The 19,128-nt window shown below is 56.1% G+C and overlaps 1 protein-coding gene across 1 annotated transcript in view; it reads right to left on the reverse strand.

The window, feature by feature from the left end:
* Nucleotides 1-312: 312 nt before the first annotated feature.
* Nucleotides 313-19,128, reverse strand: part of TMEM131L (transmembrane 131 like) — a 132,247-nt gene continuing 113,431 nt past the window's right edge. Inside the window, exons 27-35 of the mRNA XM_055144828.1 lie at nt 12,640-12,764; nt 11,420-11,586; nt 10,207-10,389; nt 7,060-7,138; nt 6,142-6,224; nt 4,987-5,107; nt 3,428-3,519; nt 1,837-1,976; nt 313-726 (exon numbers count right to left, since the gene is read on the reverse strand). Coding sequence (XP_055000803.1) covers nt 451-726; nt 1,837-1,976; nt 3,428-3,519; nt 4,987-5,107; nt 6,142-6,224; nt 7,060-7,138; nt 10,207-10,389; nt 11,420-11,586; nt 12,640-12,764 — 1,266 coding nt within the window. The 3' untranslated portion in view covers nt 313-450. The remainder of the gene's footprint in view (nt 727-1,836; nt 1,977-3,427; nt 3,520-4,986; nt 5,108-6,141; nt 6,225-7,059; nt 7,139-10,206; nt 10,390-11,419; nt 11,587-12,639; nt 12,765-19,128) is intronic.

Consider the following 19,128-nt stretch of genomic DNA (forward strand, 5'->3'; position numbering starts at 1 on the left):
CACGGGGCCCACTCGGTCTTCCATCAGCTCCCTGGGACTCCTGGGCGCTCTGGGTCACACTGTGCCTCACCTTCTCCGAAGTCCCTGCTGAAAACTTCCGGTGTCTACTCCATCCCCTTTCGGGATTGTGTTTGCTTTTAGGGCCACTCCCAGTCATTCCTGGGGAGCCACGCCAGGCCTGCTGCAGGACTCGCTCTCCACGCCCCATCCACCTTACCTGAGTCCCAACACAGGGAGGCTGCACTTACCCACCAACGGTGAAAGGCTGATTTTAAAAATCAGCATCGTAAGTACCCAGGTGATTTTCATTAAAAAAAAAAAAAAAAGGATTTATTATCGTATAAATGTGCCCAAGTATCCACCCAGGCCGTATCTATGTCAACGATCCATGTACGCTAGTAACCAAAACACAAGCCTCTTTATTCACATTGTTGAAAAACCCGGTTCTCTTCACACGTTCCCACAGTAGCTCGGGTCCCGGGACAGCGGGAAGCTGGGGTTCCTGCTGGCGGGGGTAGTCCATATGTCCAGGTTCATGGAGGCGCGGAACGGGTTGAAGCCCGGGTAGTACTCCTTGCACATCACCGCCTGGTTCTCCATGTGCGCCGAGTGCTCCGCGGCGGGGCTGAGCGGGCAGCAGTTCTCGTACACGTCGCTCTGGGGGGCCCAGATGGAGCCGAACAGTCCCGACATCGGAGACAGGCTGCAGGTGCTCGTGAGGTAGGGCTGCCGGCGGGAGGAGAGGCGTTAGAAGCCAGTCTCAGGAAGGCCCGGCGAAGCCGCGTCCGTGCCCGCAGACGCCGCCGGGGTCTCGGCCCCTGTTCCCGGGTTTCTGGAACTCTCCTCAACCTTGCAGGTTGCAGTAACTCAAAACCTTCTTCCCCAGGGACCGGAGTGATATGACAGCGGGGGAAGGCACTTGCCCTGCACGCTGCTCCCCCAGGGTGCAATCCTAGGAACCACTATGGTTCCTCGAGTCCCTCCAGGGGTGATTCCTGAGCTCAGAGCCAGGAATAAGCCCTGAGCACGGGGGGAGGGGAAGGGGGGGACGAAAAACAAACAGAAACAGAAAAACTGGTTCTCCAACAATATAGCTGGGAAAACCTCGTCTAACTGGACAAGACTCTCTGGCATCCGGGATGGGCCCGGCACCCCACAATTCAGCAGGGTGATCGGTGTACCCCTCCAAATGCTCCCTGGCCCCTGAGCAAGCAACCCGGGCCTTTCGTTTCTTTCTTTTTTTTTTTTTTTTGCTTTTTGGGGTCACACCCAGCGATGCTCAGGGTTTGCACTCAGGAACTGCTCCTGGCAGTGCCTGGGGGACCATATGAGATGCCGGGGATCGAACCTGGGTCGGCTGCATGCAAGGCAAATGCCCTACCCACTGTGCCCTACCTACTCCGGCCCCGGCTTTTCGTTTCTTATCAGAGGGGAGTGCTCAGCGGGGTCACCGACACCGCTGCCACTGAGAGTCTCCTGGCTCCCAGTCCCAGGACAGCCCGTGTCTGAGTCACGTTCCCGGGGAGAAGAAGCAATGCCAAGGTTCATGAGAAACCAGCTCAGCTGGGTGAGCCCCGGTGAAAGAAGCACCAGAAAGAAAGAAGAAGCGTGGCTGCTGGGGGTGGGGGTGGGGGTGGTGTGTGTGTGTGTGTGTGTGTATGTAGGGGAGGGGGTGCAACTTAGGAGGGGCCACACTCAGAAGCGTGGCTGTTGGGGGGGGGGCTGTGTATGTGTGCGCGCGCACGCGTGTGTGTGCACACGAGAAGGGGAGGGGCTGCGACTTAGGAGGGGCCACGCTCAGGTGGGGGATCCCACCCAGGGGGTGGTGGCACTGACCGGAGAGCTGATGAGGCTGGGATGTCCCCAGGCGGCCGGCAAGCTGGGCGCTGCGTTCCAGGTCGACTGTGAGCTGGGGTCGATGAAGTCGCTCTGCACCTCAGCCGGGCAGGGAAAGCCGTTGGGGTAACTCATGTTCTCTACCAAGGGTAGGAGAGACATCACAGAAGTCACCGGTTTGAGGGCAAGAACTGAAGTCTCAGGAAAGACAGGCATGAAGTGCCTCCTCCCCAAGGCCCCTGGCAGTGCCACCCCACCCCCCCAGTGCCCTCAGGGAGGAAGCTTCTCCGGGCATGGTTTTCTGGAGTGGATCGTTTGACAGGAAAGATTCCCAGCAGAGAAAGCAGACCAAGAACCAGACATGATGGCCTCTCAGAATGGATACTGCAAACCGTAATGCCCAAAGTAGAGAGACACTAAGAAGGAAAAGGCCTGCCAGAAACGGGGTGGGGGTGGCAGAGGGACACTGGGGGCATTGGTGGTGGAAAATGTGCACTGGTGGAGAGAAGGGTGACTGCTCGTTGTATGACTGAAACTCAATCATGAAAGCTTTGTAACTGTACCTCATGGAGATTCAATATTGTTAAATATATATATATTTTTTAAAAAAGATTCCCAGCAAATACACAGAATGAACCAAGATTCTGTGACAGCCGGAAATGCTCCTAAGATGCTTCTGCCAGGTCACTCTCACCAAATGCACACTTGCCATTACAGGCTGATAGAAGAAACAGGAAAACATTGTTTTTTAGGTAATAAGCACAGGAGACAGTGCCTCACCCCGCCTCCCCACTGGGGCTAGCACGCAGCAATGCACACGTCACAATCCACTAAGTCAAATGGAAGAGGCTTGGCCCTTCCCCAGAAGGTGGCTTAGCAATGAGAAATCATGCCCAGACTCTGACATCTGATTAAAACATTTTCCCCGTTTATCAGTTAAATAAAAAACAATCTTCTATCTTATATTACAGACACCTGAGTCCAGGCATCAACAACTTTCTACACCTTCCCCTCCAAACTCTTTCCCTTCCCTCAGCAGCAGCCCCAGGGCGTAAGGAGGCAAGGCACGCTGAGGAGGCAAACCTTCCTTGCATGGGGTTTGCCTGCCTCAAAAGATCAGCCTCCCAATGGATAATCCAAAGTACTAGGGCCACACGAGTCCAACATCCCAGCTATACCGAAAGGGAAAAACGGAACAGTTAATGTTACCGTATTTCACTGCATAATCATTGCAGATATTATTATCATTATTATTATTTGAAAAAAAAAAAAGGTGAATGCTACCATCATAGGAAGATTTATTTCAGGTTACAACCAATCTTTAGACTAAACACACAGCATCTGTTCATGATGCACTGGTGACAATTAGTAGTGAAATACAGTACTTGGAGAAACGCACAGGTGCTAGGTTTAGAGTGTCCTACAGCCACACGGTAACAGTTGGTGGGCTGCATGACAGGGGGTCCTGGGAAGGCACCCACGGGTCTTCTGGTCACCACACCCTTCTGCCTAGGGGCTCAGGCCCACACCCTTCTGTTTTAACTTTCTGAGAACAAGAGAATGATACTGGGATCCCTCGAACCGCGTTTACCTTCTGGAAAAGCATTGTAATCGTTCAAGTCCAATGGACAGTACATATTGGGAAACTGGCCTTCGCAAGCTGCATTCCAGTCAATGAAACCGCTACAAAAAAAAAAAAAAAAAAAAAAAAGTCTCATTGCAGGAACAGGATGTCAACAGATCAAGGAGGAAATGACTCAAGGACCCAGCACCCTGGCCACCACTAACTGCTCTGCACTGGAGACAAGAGACTTGCTCTGGACTCTTCCCGGGCCGGCAAGGCCAGTGACACCTCTGCGGGTGGCCAACTGGCTGGAACCTCCTGGCTCCCTCTCTCAGCATGCTGTAAGTCTAACCAGAGGCAGATTGGGTGTCACGGAGCCTGGTGGTGGTGGGGGGGGGGGGGGCGGGGTGGCTTCCAGAAGCAGCAGCACGCACCCTGAAAACTCAACCCCAGCCCCCAGAAAAATAACCACCTGGCCCCCATAGAGGCAAAATCCACCTCAGGAAATCACTACCCGGCAGACTGAGACTTGTGGGGGATACTTCGATCATACTCACCGCCAATGCTGCCCTAAAAGCCCTCCCATGAACTCTGCTTAACCAAGGCAGTGACATTCTCTCATTTCCCCAGTCAGACAACATATTAACTGACATCTAAAAGCAAACTGAAGAAACTGCAGTGACGTGGCACTATTTCAATGCTCCGACGGTTTGATCTGTTTTGATCTGTCCAATGTACTCAGGCTTCATGAGAAAATAAAAATCTATCCACACTGGAGAGTAGAAACAAGAGACTGTGTTCAATGTGGCCTTTAATAAGGCCTTTAAAACACCAAAGCACACCTTCTCCAGATGGAGCCCTGGCGACACTGAGCAGCAACTAACATGGCTCCGGGATGCGGGACTGGGACACATCTGAACCGAGCGGCTGCGTTAGCGGCCACGCGACCTTTTCTAAAAACTGAAAACATACAATCTTTTAATGGAAAACTAATTATCAAATGCTTCCTTAGTAGGGCTGTCTTTTTTGGGGGGAAACTCCCACAACAATAGTGAGTTTTGTGTTGAAATATGGAACATAATCAAGGTAAAGAGAAAATGAAGTGAAATTCATCAGTTATACAGTTGGAGGTGGGGGTGGGGGTGGGGGGTGGGGTATACTGGGGATTTTGGTGGTGGAATATGGGCACTGGTGAAGGGATGGTGTTTGAATATTGTATAACTGAGACATAAACCTGAGAACTTTGTAACTTTCCACATGGTGATAAAATAAAAATTTAAAAAAAAAAACAAAAACAAAAACAAAGCGTTCAAATGTGGATGTGAACCCCCTGCAGAAACGGTTTTCCCTCCTGAGGAAGAAAGCTCTATCTCTCCTTTTTCTGCAAGACTGGACTGAAATTTCCTAGAGGTGTTGGGGATTGGAAAGAAGGGGCGGAACCCGCTGGGAAGTGGGTGGAGCCTTGGGTGAGGTGGACCGAGAGGGTGGAGCCCAGGGGGTGGGCAGGGCCCTGGGTGAGGTGGGTGGGGCCTGGTGGATAGTGGGCGGGGCCCCGCGTGGGTGGGGCATGGGCAGGGCCACAATACCTGGTGGGAAGGGGGGCGGGGCCCTGAAGCACACCAGGCACGCCACTCTCCAGGGTGCAGCTGAAGCCACTCGTCACACACACGGGCTGGGCAGGCCAGAGGTCTCCGGGTGGGTAGAGACCTAAGGAAGAGCACAGGCCCCCTCAGTCCACCTTCTTTGCCCTTCCTGCCCACTGGGTTTGACATCTCTTCCCTCCTTCCAGAAATCAGAGCTGATAACACCAGACACGGGTGCCACTATGTCCCCATCCTGGTCTCTTTGGCATATTTTCTCCCCGACTTTGGTTCTCACTTCCCCTCAACAGGCACGCCTGCCTTGGGACGTGGACTGCAGATATCCAGCCCTTGTGGCGTGCCACCCACCTAGGCCCCCTTTTCAGCAAAGCCCCAGGTAGCCCAGACACTGCCAGCACACGGTTCAAATTTAAATAGACCAAAGAAGCAGGGCTGGGCAAGGCAGGAGGAAATCAGTGCAGTGGGGAACAGAGAGTGATTCATTCATTTACAGAGGCCTCCCAAGCAGTGCCGGGGGGGGGGGGGGGGGGAGCGTCACACCTGGCAATGCTTCACCAACGTGGTGGGACCGCTTCAATTCCTACTCTCACAGGCTTAATCCAGTGCCTTACATCTCACGGTGGAGCAACAGTACAGCGGGTAGGGCTTGTACCGCCTTGCACGCGGTTGACCCAGGTTCGATTCCTCTGCCCCTCTCAGAGAGCCCAGCAAGCTACTGAGAGTATCTCGCCCGCATGGCAGACCCTGGCGAGCTACCCGTGGCATATTCAATATGCCAAAAAAGTAACTACAATTCTCACAATGGAAACGTTACTGGTGCCCGCTCGAGCAAACTGATGAACGACGGGATGACAGTGCTACAGAACATAACATGGCTCGATTCATCATCAGATTTAACTCATGAATCACGTATGGCTGACTGCTAAAATGAGAGTAAGTGCAAAGTATATCCAGGGAACTTACGTATTTTTTTCTCTTTTATGGGGGGGTGACCCAGACCTGGGACAGCACATTGAGACAGGGCCTCCGCAACAAAGACAGTGCTCTGAGGCATAGGCCCAGCAGTCGCCAAAGCCCCTGTCCCTTTGAACGCCCTCCCCTTGCCCCAGCTGCACCCAGGGAATGGGGGGATGTGCTCACCTTTGTCTTCTTCCACACCTGCAGGCCCAGCGGGAAGGCTGGGACACGGGGGCTCTGTGTACTGCGGGAAACTGTCCACGTCTCTGGGGAGGGAGGGAGAGAGGGAGGGAGGGACGGAGGGAGGGAGGGAGGAAAAAATGAGTGATCACAAGGTAAGAGTAAAACTGTGCAAGGGAATGCGACGGCCTCGGCACCTGAATTCTAGCCCCCGGCATGAAGGTTCAGAGCAATTACAAGGCCCCAAGATCCAGCAAAGCCCCACTTTAATAGAAACAGAAATGTCCACTCTGGTTCTGACAGTTTGGGATGTGCCCACCACCAGCTAGCTGGCAGTTCCCCTCAGCCCCTCATTTTTTTTTCTTTTTGGGTCACACCCAGTGATGCTCAGGGGACCATATGGGATGCCTAGAATTGAACTCGGGTCGGCTGCATGCAAGGCAAACGCCCTCCCCGCTGTGCTACTGCTCCAGTCCCAACCCCTCATTTTCCTGATCCCCTGAATACAAAAGCTCCAGGCTGAGCCATCCACATCCTCAAGGGTCCTTGACAAACCCCCTCCTGGGTACTCATGATGCAGCTGGAGCCCGAGAAACTGGCCCTGTGCCCACCTCAAACTGTCCCCCCGGCTCGTCCACCCCCCAATCTGCCTACATCAGCTGTGCTCTGCTTCATGTCGGAGCCAGTGACGGTGACTTTTTCCTGCTCCGAGGAACAAGGGTGTCTGCAAAGGGGCCGGGAAGGCCAGGAGGCCGCTGTCCGGCCACGCCGACACGGGAGGGCAGGCCCTCGAGGCTGGCACCATCCCATTCCACTCGCTCCTGTGCTCTGAGCAAGTTCCGGACTTGCCACAGGCCCAGGGAGACGGACACTGTGGCACGTCAGTGCCCAGGCGGCAGAGCTGGGGGCTGAGAGACTTACGTGGCGTCACCGGCGTCGTGAGAGAGGGTCAAGGAGATGGGAGCTTCCGGGGCGAAGTCGCTGGGCGAACCACCGTCTCCTGCACAGTTTCAAAACGACACGTCAGTAGGTGAGTCATCGAGCCAGCTGCTCCCTGTCACTCGAGCCCTCCTGGTGGGACGCGGGTCCCGGGGGGGTTGGGGGGCAAACCCAGGGCCAGGCACCTGCTCTGCCAGATCCCCGCCCAGTGTTTGCTTCCTCCCTCTTCCTTTCCCTTTGGTGGCCCCTGCCATGACTGGGGGGGCGGGGATCACAAGTCTGGTTCCCACCACTAGAGATAGCGGTCACATGCAGCCACATGTGGCTGTGATGCTCCCACACACCGGTTGTAATGCTCTGGGACTCACACACATGCTTGCCAGGGGCCACAGTGCTCATGGGGAGAGAAAGGGGGATCACATACACTATGTTTTTAAGGTTTTTTCATGGAGGTAACAGAAGAGACGACAGTATTTAGAGTTATGCTGTGGGGACGGTCTCTGCAACACACCCACCACCATTGTGCCAGTATTCTTCACCCGTCTCGTCCTTCTGTCTGACCCTTCCCTCCTGCTGCCGCCTGCCCAAGCCCGACCCCACCTGGTAAGCTCAGCTCTGCTGAGGGTAGGGAGAGCCTTCCCTGCTTCCGCCTCGTCCCTTCCGTTCCCACACTCCGCCTCATGTGAGTTTGTCTGATACTTAATCTTCTCCTCATTTATTCTGCTTAGCACGACACCTTGGTGCTCCAACCAAGTCGTAATGGAATGCGAGATTCTTGACTTTTTTCCTCCCCCCGAGCTGAGCAGTAAGTACTCATGTTCCCTGGACACGTGCCCCAATGTCTGCCTCTGTTCCTGGTGAGTGGAGCGCAGTTCTGTCCCCAGGTCTTGGCTGTTGTAAATGACACTGCCACAAACACGGGTGTGTCAGATATCCACTTGGGTTTGAGTTTGTGTGTTTCTGAGACAGATGCCAACGGGTGGGATTACCGGGCATCTGGTAATCCTATTTTAATGCCGTTTCTGAGCTGTCTCCAGGCTGTATTCCAGAGAGGCTGAAGCAGACGCTGCCCCACCAATGTCTGAGGGGCCCTGCCCACCTCATCCTGCCAACACCGGCCACTGTCCATGATGCGAGGTGACACCTCCCCGTCGCTCGGATTTTCATCCTCCCGACAGCCAGTAATGACAAACGCTTTTTCCTAGACCACCTGCATGTCTTCTTCGAGCAAGTGTCTGCTCAGCTGCTCTGCGTCTCTCCCCACCTTCTGCTAAGGTTTCTGGGTCACATCCGGTTGTGCTCCAGTGTCTATTCCTGGCTTGGTGGCCCCACACCCGGCTGGAAGGAGCCACCGGTCCCCTGCCCCAGCACCAGCGAGTGCAGCCCCCAGACAGACGTCCAGGACTCCGCCCTGCAGCTCTTCATTTCTGGGAGCAGAGTTTCGGGGCCAGGAGCTGGCTTCCCGCTCACCCCGCCCGGGCCCCAGGCTCCTCGGCCCTCACATCCCGCAGGGGCCCTTCTCAGCGGGCGCAAGCGGGGTCCTGCGCCGCTGGGGGCTGCTTTCCGGGGTGCTCCCTATTCTGCTCCCTATACTGACCCAGGGTCTGGCTGCGAGGTGCACGCACACCCAGAGGGGTGTGGAGACCTCCCGTTGCTGCAGTGCTGGGATCCTGCGCAGCAGAGGTGAGGGCAGGAGCACTGGGGTCACTCGGGAGGCCTCTACTGGCTGCTGGGCAGCTGCTCTTGCTCCTCACACCCAACACCCCACTCCTACCCTATTTTTTACTATTTGGGGGAGGGTGGGGGTGAGGCCACACCTGGAAGTGCTCAGGGCTTACACCTGGCTCTGCACTTAGGAATTACCACTGGGGTGCTCAGGGGACCTTTTAGGGTACAGGGGATTGAACCTGGGTTGGCGATCTGCAAACACCCCACCTGCTGTCCGATCGCTCTGGCCCCTCTGTTTTTCACGCTTCACTGCTAGTCACAGATTCCATCATTTCACTTTTACCTGGTCCTGATTTTGTTTAGTTTGGGGGCCACACCTGGCTTGTGCTCAGGGCTTACTCCTGGCTCTGCACTCGAGGTTCACTCCTGGTGGGCTCAGGGGACCACACGGGGTGTGGGGCATCGAACTCAGGCCGGCCGCATGCAAGGCAAGCCCCCTACCCACTACACTATGGCTCTGGCCCTGGAACTTGTCTCTTACACCGGTTATCATACAGGGGACAGTTTCCTGACACTAAGGACCCTTCGAACAACCTGGACGGCATCATGCAGCCACACCGGTCGTCATTCTGACCTCCCACCGGCCTTTCTCCGACCAAAGCTTTACTCTGATTCTTTGTTACCATACACGCCTTTGGGGAAAATTCTCCCACTCAGCGTCACGGTCAAACCCTGTGGCCAGAGGTGGACAGAGGCACGTGTGTGACCCAAATGCTGGGCTGCGTGAGGAAGGTCAGCCTGCACAGGGGCTCACTGCTGTCCGGGCTCCTGGGTGCCACAACCAAATATGATTCCCAGTGCACCATGACCAAGGGTGTGTTGAATACCACAACAAACAGGTGCATGGAAACAACCATAACACAACTCCAGCATCTCACTCTCGGTGGGCACTGTCACCTGGTCCTCACAATGGCAGGGGAACACACTTAGAATAACAGTCACTGTCACTGTCATCCCATTGCTCATCAATTTGCTCAAGCGGGCACCAGTAACGTCTCCATTGTGAGACTTGTTACTGTTTTTTGGCATATCCAATACACCACGGGTAGCTTGCCAGGCCCTGCCGTGCAGGCAGGATACTCTCGGTAGCTTGCTGGGCTCTCCGAGAGAGGTGGAGGAATCGAACCCAGGTCAGCCGTGTGCAAGGCAAATGCCCTACCCGCTGTGCTATTGCTCCAGCCCAGAATAATAGTAATAATAATAACAGGTACCATTTGTGTTGCATATATTTTATCCCAATAATAAGAGTACACGAGAAGCTACACACCTGGGAACTGTTTCACCGAGAGAGGAAAAGGATGACGAAGGGCGGAGAGGAGGGACAGGGAAGGAAGGGGGAAAAGCCAAAGAAACGTTCGCCCCTGAAGCTCGCGGGGCGGGGCGGGGGGTCTCGACACTCACCGGCGGGCAGGAAGTGCGGCGCGCCCACCGCGGGGGTCTTCTTGTCCCCGTCAGAGCTGCTGGTGCTGCTCCAGCTGCCCCAGCTGCCCCGGCTGGCCCGCACGCTGCCCGAGGCGCTGCCGCAGTCGGAACCGGAGTCTGAGCAGGCCTTCTCGGGGCACGGCTGCGGCGGGGCGACTCCGTCTGTGGAGGGAGCACAGCTGAGTCCCGGCGCACGGCCCCCTTCCGACACGAGGCCGTCTGCACAACAGCAACAGAAATGGGGGGTGCCCACCCGGCAGTGCTCAGAGGCCACTCTCCGAGGCCACGGGGGGCTGGGGGGTGGAGCCCGGGGCTCCTCACTCCGCCCCGGAGGTGCTCCCGAGAGGAGAGATGGTGAGGAAGGCGGGGATCCCCTCCAGGGTCACCCCACGGCTACCCAGATGCCGTAAGTCCACTGAAAGGCGGCGAGGGAGACTGAGAAACCACAAGAACGGGGTCTCGGCCTACACCCCTGGGCCCGGGCAGTTTGTCCTGCGGATACGCTCACAACTGACAAACAGCTCAGGAGGGAACACACGCCCCAGCCTCGGGGCTGTCCCGGGAGGGGAGACAGAGGCCTCCGCTGAGGCTCCCCGAGAGAGCGGGACAGAGTGAGCAACACCGCACCACCAGCACAGATGGGGGCTGGGAGGATGAGGAAGCCCCACCCCGGCTCCACGGGAACCGGTGACTCCTAAGCCTCCCAGGTCAGCCCCCTATTCTGGACCGAGCACGGGGGAACCGCTGTCTGTCCCCAGGGACATTACCCAGCCACAGCCTGGCTCAGGCATGGGGGGTGCTCAGGTGCAGCTCAGGTATGGGGGCTCTCAGGTGCGGCTGGGTATGGGGTTGCTTAGGTGTGACTCAGGTGCGGGGGTGCTCAGGTATGGCTCAGGTGTGGGGGTGCCCAGGTACAGGGGTGCTCAGGTGCAGCTCAGGTATGGGGTTGCTTAGGTGTGACTGAGGCGTGGGGGCGCCCTCCCCACCTGGCGGTACCCCCTTCTCCTTCTCCGGAAGCCCAGTCTACAGCAAAGGACACTGACCATGCAGCTGACAGGTTAGGGGGACGCTAGAGGCCCCCAGGCTCAGTGGACCTTCGCCTTCCAGGTATACTCTTCCCTCTCCCGTCCCCCTCACCACAACCCGCCCCCGGCCCCGAGTGAGCCTCGTGGCCTGCCAGGGCTGCTCGTACCTGCCTCCCCCTGCGCCCCGGGCTGGCTGCCACCCGGCTGGGCACCTGCTTTCCCCGCCTCTCCCGAGCTGTCCTGCGCGGCCCAGGTCTGCTCGCGGCTGGCGCTGCTCGGCTCGCACCTTCCGAGTTCACCGCCCACCAGCTTCGACTCGCTGGGCTCCACGGGCCTGGAAGAGCCACAGAACACACGCGTCAGGTCTCCGAGCGCGGCAGGGTGAGCGCGGGCCCTGACAGCCGGGGACTCGTCCCCGCGGGCCTGGAGGGAGACCCCGACAGCCAGGCAGGGAGGGCGACGGAGAAGCTGCCGCTTCCTCTGAGCACGCGTCACCTCTCCTCAGGGTGCCCCGTGGGAGGGGTCCCACGCTACACGGCCACTCTAGGTCAAGGGGCAAGCTGGGCACCAGAGCCCGGGGCTCGGCGTGTTCTCCTGCTGTTGGTGCAGAACAGGATTCTGGCACAGCCATCCGTAAGCTGTTCTGTCTCGAGACAACAACCACGTGCCCTAGCCTGGCGCTGCAGGGTGGAATGACCAGAATGAAGCCGAGTTCATCCCCCGGAGGGTCCTGCCCCGACCGTGAACTCTGGACAGAACCAGGGTGCACATACAGAGCATGCCGTGCAAGGGCCCGGGTGTCTTTCCGCAGCCCAGTTTCAGACCCTGAGTTGTCTGCAGGCCCCACGGGCAGAGACTGTTTCCCGTACTCAGTAGGAGCCCAGCGAGCCCTGAAGGTCGGGGTGCCGCGGTCGGGCCCTGGCCATGCTCTTATGTCTCTACAGGAATCCTGCATGATCCCTCCTGCATGTTGGGCTGTTTCCCCTGAACCCCCCTGGTTTCTGGCATCTCAGGAAGTGAATCAGTTTCAATACGGTAGCTTTTAGGATATTTTGGGGCTGGGGGTGGCACCCAGTAATGCTCAGGAGTTACTCCTGGCTCTGCTGCACTCAGGAGTTACTCCTGGCGGTGCTTGGGGGCCCATGTGGGGTGCCGGGGATCAAACCTGGGATGGCCGCGTGCAAGGCAAGCGCCTCACCCATGTCCCACCACTCTGGCCCCGGCTTTAAGGACTTTTTAAACAGAACATCAACAGAACATATGTACTTTTGAGAATACACTTTTATCTCAAAACATGCATTTCCCGCCTCCATGTTCTCCGCAGCCAACGTAAGAGACTCAGAGAGAATTCTGAAACATCAAAATAAGAGGTGTAAAACGAACATACCTTAGGAGCTGTGGGGCGCCTCTTTTCTTGTTTTTCCTACACACTCGATTTTTATTACAGTTTAAACTTAGTAAGTTCCCTTCTTTTTTCTCCTGAACCTTCTTCTTCCTGGAAGAATCTTCCTGCTAAAGGGGAAAGAAAAAAAAAAAAAAGGAAAGATCATGCTGACTAAATGTTTAAACTGATGAGTCAAGAAAATAAATAAAAATAAAATAAACCAAGCAAAACACAGTAACAATTCCGTTTTGTAAACTTCTGGAGACGAATCACACCTCTACGCCCTCCGTGGAACCCTGCGGCGTGCCAGGCTCCCTGTCCAGCCTGTCTCCGCTTCCAGCTCCCTCTCCTCCCTCAGCTGCCACCAAAGCGAAAGACAAAGAGATGCTTAGAAAATTCCGAAGAGCCAAGCACTGGTTATGAGGTCAGTGATCTGTGTGCTCCGCCTGCTGTCAGCATCAATGGCAAACGATCCCCCGACCCTTGTCCCCTGTACGTGACACCTGCGACTCCAAGGAGAGGCCAAGAAACGGTGCCACGGAGAGAGCGAGTCACGGTGTCTCTGCGCCTTCACTGCTCAGGGCTGAACATTAGGACAAGGGGGATGCCGTAGGTCTAACGCCAAACTAGTTCAAGATTTTTGAGTAAATCAAGAGTATGTTTGGTCTTTTCAAAATATGGACCCTGATGGGGCTGAAAAGCTAGGATGGGGGTAGGGAGCTTGCCTTGCGCAAGGCCAACAACCCCCGCTCGATCCCAGCACCAGAAACGGGTCCCTGGGCACGGCCAGCAGTGAGCCTTGGAGCACAGAGCCAGGATCAGCCCTGGGTACCACCAGGTGTGGCCCACCCTCCCCTCCTGCCCTCACTGTGGTCCTGATCAACGTAACTTGGTGCTAGTTTAAGTATGTACAGACGACATATACTTATTCACAATAGGTGTGGATATGGAAACCAGTTATATGAAATATATACATATTTTTCTTTTATTTGGGGAGAAATGTCTGTGTCTTTTCCTTGCTTACTATTTTTTTTCTTTTTTGGGTCATACCCAGCGTTGTACAGGGGTTACTCCTGGCTCTGCACTCAGGAATTACTCCTGGCGGTGCTCAGGGGACCATATGGGATGCTGGGAATCGAACCCGGGTCGGCCACGTGCAAGGCAAACGCCCTCCCCACTGTGCTATCGCTCTAGCCCCTGCTTGCTTACTATTTTGTAATGGACTTAAGGGGTTCCTCCCTCCCAGTGACACTTGGCCGAATGAGCTGGCGGTTCAATGTGAGGGTCCGAGAATGAGGTGCCTGCAGGAAAGGCTCGCGCCGGAATGCCTCTGCCAGCCCCTCGCCCCTTTTCTGATACTGGACACACGCTGGTAACAGGCCCTGCGGTGGGTCTGGGGGGCCCCCCCGCCCCTGCACTTTAAACCTTCCAGAAGCTCCAGCCCGTAGTCTCCTGAGACTTACTCATGCTTCTTTCCACCATGCTGCCTAGGGGAGACACACACCGGACACACACGCTGACACGCACTGCACACGCACAGGTACACGCACTTCCTTACAGGATACTTTCAGAAGAGGGGGGAGGGAGAGAGAGAGCGAGAGAGAGAGAGCGAGAGAGAGAGAGAGAGAGAGAGAGAGAGAGACAGAGACAGAGACAGAGAGACAGAGACAGAGACAGAGAGAGAGAGAGAGACAGAGACAGAGAGAGCGCTAAAACACAGCAGAAAAACCATCTGCAGAGCAGAAAAACTACCTTCATTGCAGCACTATTCACCAGAGCCAGAATCTGAAACAACCCGAGTGCCCGAGAACAGACAACTGCATAAGGAAACTCTGGTACATCTACATAACGGGATACTAGGCAGACACCGGGAAAAATGAAGTCATGAAATTCACTTAGAAATGGATGGACACGGAGAGTATCGTGTTCAGTGGAACGCACCAGAGGAACAGTGACTGCACTCCTCTGTGAGCTGTAAACAAACGTAGTGTGAGACTAACGCGCAAGGACAGGAGAAACGGGCCCAGGAGAACTACCACGACTGGAAGCTGCCACCAGTGGCTGGGGCGGGGGGAGGTCTGAGGTCTGAGGTGAGGGGAGGGCAGCCGGGACAGAGAAGGGACCACTCTGATCATGAGAGTTGGAAAAATCACTGGATAAGAACTGTGTGCTCAAAGTAGGCCAAGGAACGAACACGATCGCCTCTGAGTATCCGTGCTGTGAGCCAGAAAGCCCAAAAGGAGGGAAGGAGGGAGAGGGAGATTCTGCACACGGACAGGGCCCGGGTGCCCACATGCCCCGTGCATGACTCCAGGCAAGGCACGGGCACTGGCGGGCAGCCGGTGCCAGGAGCCCCTCGCAGCCCACACGCATCTGTCTACTTCTAGAAATCGGTGGCCCGTGCCCCCGGCCATTCTGAAGGCAGGAGAATAAGCGAGCTCTGCCCTGTGCTTTCCGTGAAATGTTTGGAAATCACAAAGCATGCTGCTGTCCAACTGCAGGGGTGGGGGGCTCAGGGGCTGGCAGAGGTAAGTGCCGAATGCTCAGGGTCCCCCCGCTGCAAGCCCAGCACCAAAGGCAGGCCTGCAGCAGCCATACGCACACCACGGTAACCAGTCCACGTGTGAAGACACCTGCACAGAAACGAAGCCATACAGGAAAACCTCAAAGTGGCTCATTTTGGCTACAGGCCTCCACTCCTCCTGCCCATGCGCACGCTCTCTCTCTCTCTCTCTCTCTCTCTCTCTCTCTCTCTCTCTCTCTCTCTCTCTCTCTCGCACACACACACACGTGCGTGCACGTGCACACGTACATGCGCATGTGCATGCATGCACACACACACTTTTTTTTTCCTTTTTGGGTCACACCTGGCGATGCACAGGGGTTACTCCTGGCTCATGCACTCAGGAATTAGTCCTGGAAGTGCTCAGGGGGACCCTATGGGATGCTGGGAATCGAACCCAGGTTGGCCATGTGCAAGGCAAACGCCCTACCTGCTGTGCTATCGCTCCAGTGCCCCAAGAGTTTGCTTTGACCTTAGAATTTAATATCTAAGTTACTGATTTTTTTTTGGGGGGGGCGCTTTTTGGATCACACCTGGTGATGCTCAGGGGTCACTCCCTGGCTCATGCACTCAGGAATTACTCCCGGTGGTGCTCAGGGGACCATATGGGATGCTGGGAATCAAACCCGGGTCGGCCGCATGCAAGGCAAATGCCCTACCCGCTGTGCTATCGCTCCAGCCCCCATACACACTTCTTTATGTTTCTGTCATAGCCATAAATTCTATTTTTAAAAAGAAAAGAGCCAAACCCTGCTTTTCTAAAGAAGAAAGCAGTTAAGGCAAGGGTTCACATGTAGTCTGCAGACAGGGGCTCCAAGCTCCTCCGGCAGTAAACGTGGAGGAATGTGCCCCACGTGCTACAGACAGACTTAGACAATTTCCTCCACTGCGAATTTATCCCCTAAGAATGTACAAGAAAAACAAATGCGCAGCTCGGCACAGGGGCCGTGTTTATTGAGACTGAGTTCCTCTAAACGCGCGGTGGAACGGAAAGTACATTCTCCACGGCTGACCGGGAGCAGGTTATGGACAGCACAGAGACCACGGCCCCCAGGCCGCCGCACCCCAGCATGAGTCGGGGCAGGCTCTGAGGGCAGCGGGGGGCTCCCAAATGTTCACACTCGCCTCCCCACCACCGAGACGGGTGCTGAGGCATGGACACCTGCGCCCCGCCCCGTAGCTCCCAGGCCAGACTGGGAAGGAGTTTATGCACCCATCAGGGGAGGGGGGAGGGGGGGAGGTGTGTGAGCAGGTCTTGGAGAGTGTTGGGGAGGGAGAGGAAGAGTCTGGGGTCAGAGAGAGCACAGCAGGTGAGGCGCGTGCCCTGAATGCGGCCAACCCAGTTTGATCCCGGTCATCCCATATGGTCCCCCAACACCACCAGGAGTGATCCCTAAGCGCAGAGGCAGGAATAGGGACTGGGCACAGCTGGGGGTGGCCCAGAAGTAAAAGGTCTGTGCCTTGCCTGCCGTGGACAGCCTGTGAAGGGTCACTCCAGTACTCAGAGCCGGAAACAGCCCAGGCACTACGGGGTGTGATAAAAAAAAAATAAAGCCCCCAAATGAAAAAGGAGGCCTGAACCAGAGACAGCTCAGGCCCGAGGGAGGTCTGGGTTTGAGTCCCTGCACCTCACAGACCCCCCTGAGTACTGCTGGGAGCGACTCCCTGAGCACAGAGTTAGGAGCAGCCCCTGAGCATAGCCGGGTGAGGCTCCAACCATTTAAGGTACACAGGCAAGGCCTCTGTCTCCTCAGTTCTCAAGGATCTAATGGCGAAGACGAACAGAGAAGAAAAGAATAGATAGGCCCAGAGATGAACCGAGAGCCGCGGCACGAGAAGCAGACCCTCCGCGCCTATTGACTATGATCCTGAGGTCTCCTAACCCATTTTGGCACCAGAGCGGATGCTTGAGCCATGCATTTTGACTGTGAACTGAGCTACAACCTCGTGCAGCCCGGGGAGGGATTTTTTTCCCTCTCCACCCCATTTTTCTGAGCGAAGATGGAGGCAGCGGCAGCAGCCACGCAGTGAGAGCCACCCTCTAAGACCCCTCCACTAGGAGGTAGGACTTTCTTTAGTGACATAGCCTGTAGGTGGTTCTGGGAGGGGGGGTGTTCCCGGCGCGCCTTCCGCCCAGAGATGAACCGAGAGCCGCGGCACGAGAAACAGACCCTCCACGCCTATTGACTGTGATCCTGAAGTCTCCTAACCCATTTTGGCACCAGAGCGGATTCTTGCAGCCATCCATTTTGACTGTGAACTGAGCTAAAATATTAGAAACCCAAAAAGCTAAAATATTAGAAACACAAAAAGACTTTGAGTTTCACTCAAAGTCTTCACTCTCAGCAATGAAGGGAAATTATTAGATGATGCCTATTCAGCAGGCCTGATTGTTGGGGAAAATTTCCAATCAATAAAAGTGAGTTCTGTATGGAAATATGGAATGTACTCAAAATTTATAGAGAATAAAGGGAATATCATTAGCTACTTAGATGGGGGTAGGGTGGGAGGGGGGTGTATTGGGGTTCTTGGTGGTGGAACATGTGCACTGATGAAGGGATGGGGGTTTAATCAGTATTTGACTGTGACTTAAACCTGAAAGCTTTGTATTTTTTTTCTTGTTTTCACGGTGGTTCAATAAAATATTTCTTTAAGGAAAAAAACAAAAAGAATAGATAATTAAAAACCTGGAGGCAGAGCCATAATACCTAAGGATGTGCCTTGCATGCGGCCAACCCAGGTTCCTTCCCCAGCACCCCATACGGTCCCCTACGCACCACCAGGAGCATCACTGGGTGTGGCCCAAAAAAGGAAAAATAATCCTGGCAGGCGACGCCGGGGGCTCCTGCGCCTGCTCGCTTACTTGAGGCCTGGGGTTCAGTCTCTGGCACTGCAGGACAAAGGAGAAGCAGCCAGGACCTCGCACCCGTGGCAAGGAAGGAGGGCGTGTGGAGGGGGCAGGAAGCCAGTGCCCACGGGGGGCAGCGGGGCTCCAGGAAAAGCAGCCCCCCTTCCGTCTCGAGGCTCAGCACTGCCCCCCGCCCCCAGCTCGGTCGGGACTAGGAGAGGGTCTTCCCAGCAGCTCCGGCACAGGGTGGTGGGGCACTGGGTCAGTGCAGGGTTGGTTTGTTTGTTTTTTTGCAGGGGGGAGAGGAGGAGAGGGGTACCCTGGGCTCAGGCTCACTCCTGAGTGCTGAGGAGACTGATACCGGTGCCAGGATCTAACCAGGGACTGGTTCAGGAGCCTCGTTCCCCGCAAGCCCTCACCTCTGCACTGTCGCCCTGGCCCCGAGCACGGGGTGGTTTCCGTGAGGGCAATAGCGGAGTCGTGACTCTGAGGTGGCCCTGGTCACACCGGCCTGTGCTGCGTTCCCACTGACCCTCCGTGCTTTACAGTGCCCTGCGTCCCTCCCTCTCGGGCTCCCCCCGCTGCTCCGGTTTCTCGGTTTGCTTTGGCTGGTTTGTCTGGAGGACACACCCCGCGGTGCTCAGGGCTCCCTCCGGGCTCTGCACTCAGCGACACGGGGGACCGTCCGGGGCGGGAAGTCCTGGAGCCCACAGTGGAGCAGAGCCAGCTCACAGCCTGGGACTCTGGGCAGGACCCAGCGTCCCGTTTTCAGGGTGTTGGTTTGCAGAGTTGGAATCGAAAGCCAGCCTCCGTCGGGAAGGGCTGCGTGCCCGAGCTCAGGGGGGCAGGCTCCCCAAGAGAGAACCAGGGGTGCACCCCGGCACGGCTATTCTCTCTCTCCCACCAGTGAGGGCCACTGAACGCACCAAGGAAGCAGAACCCAGCCCCGGTTTCACAAGGGGGAGGGCGGGGGAAGGTGGTTCCATTGGACCTCGTTCAGAACAGGCGATGAAAAACATTTCCAACAATGCCAGGACTCAGGGTCACAGGGAGTAGGGAGGGAGTCGCCCAGAGCTGCCAG

This window comes from Sorex araneus, chromosome 7, assembly GCF_027595985.1.
Source record: "Sorex araneus isolate mSorAra2 chromosome 7, mSorAra2.pri, whole genome shotgun sequence".
Lineage (NCBI taxonomy): Eukaryota > Metazoa > Chordata > Mammalia > Eulipotyphla > Soricidae > Sorex > Sorex araneus.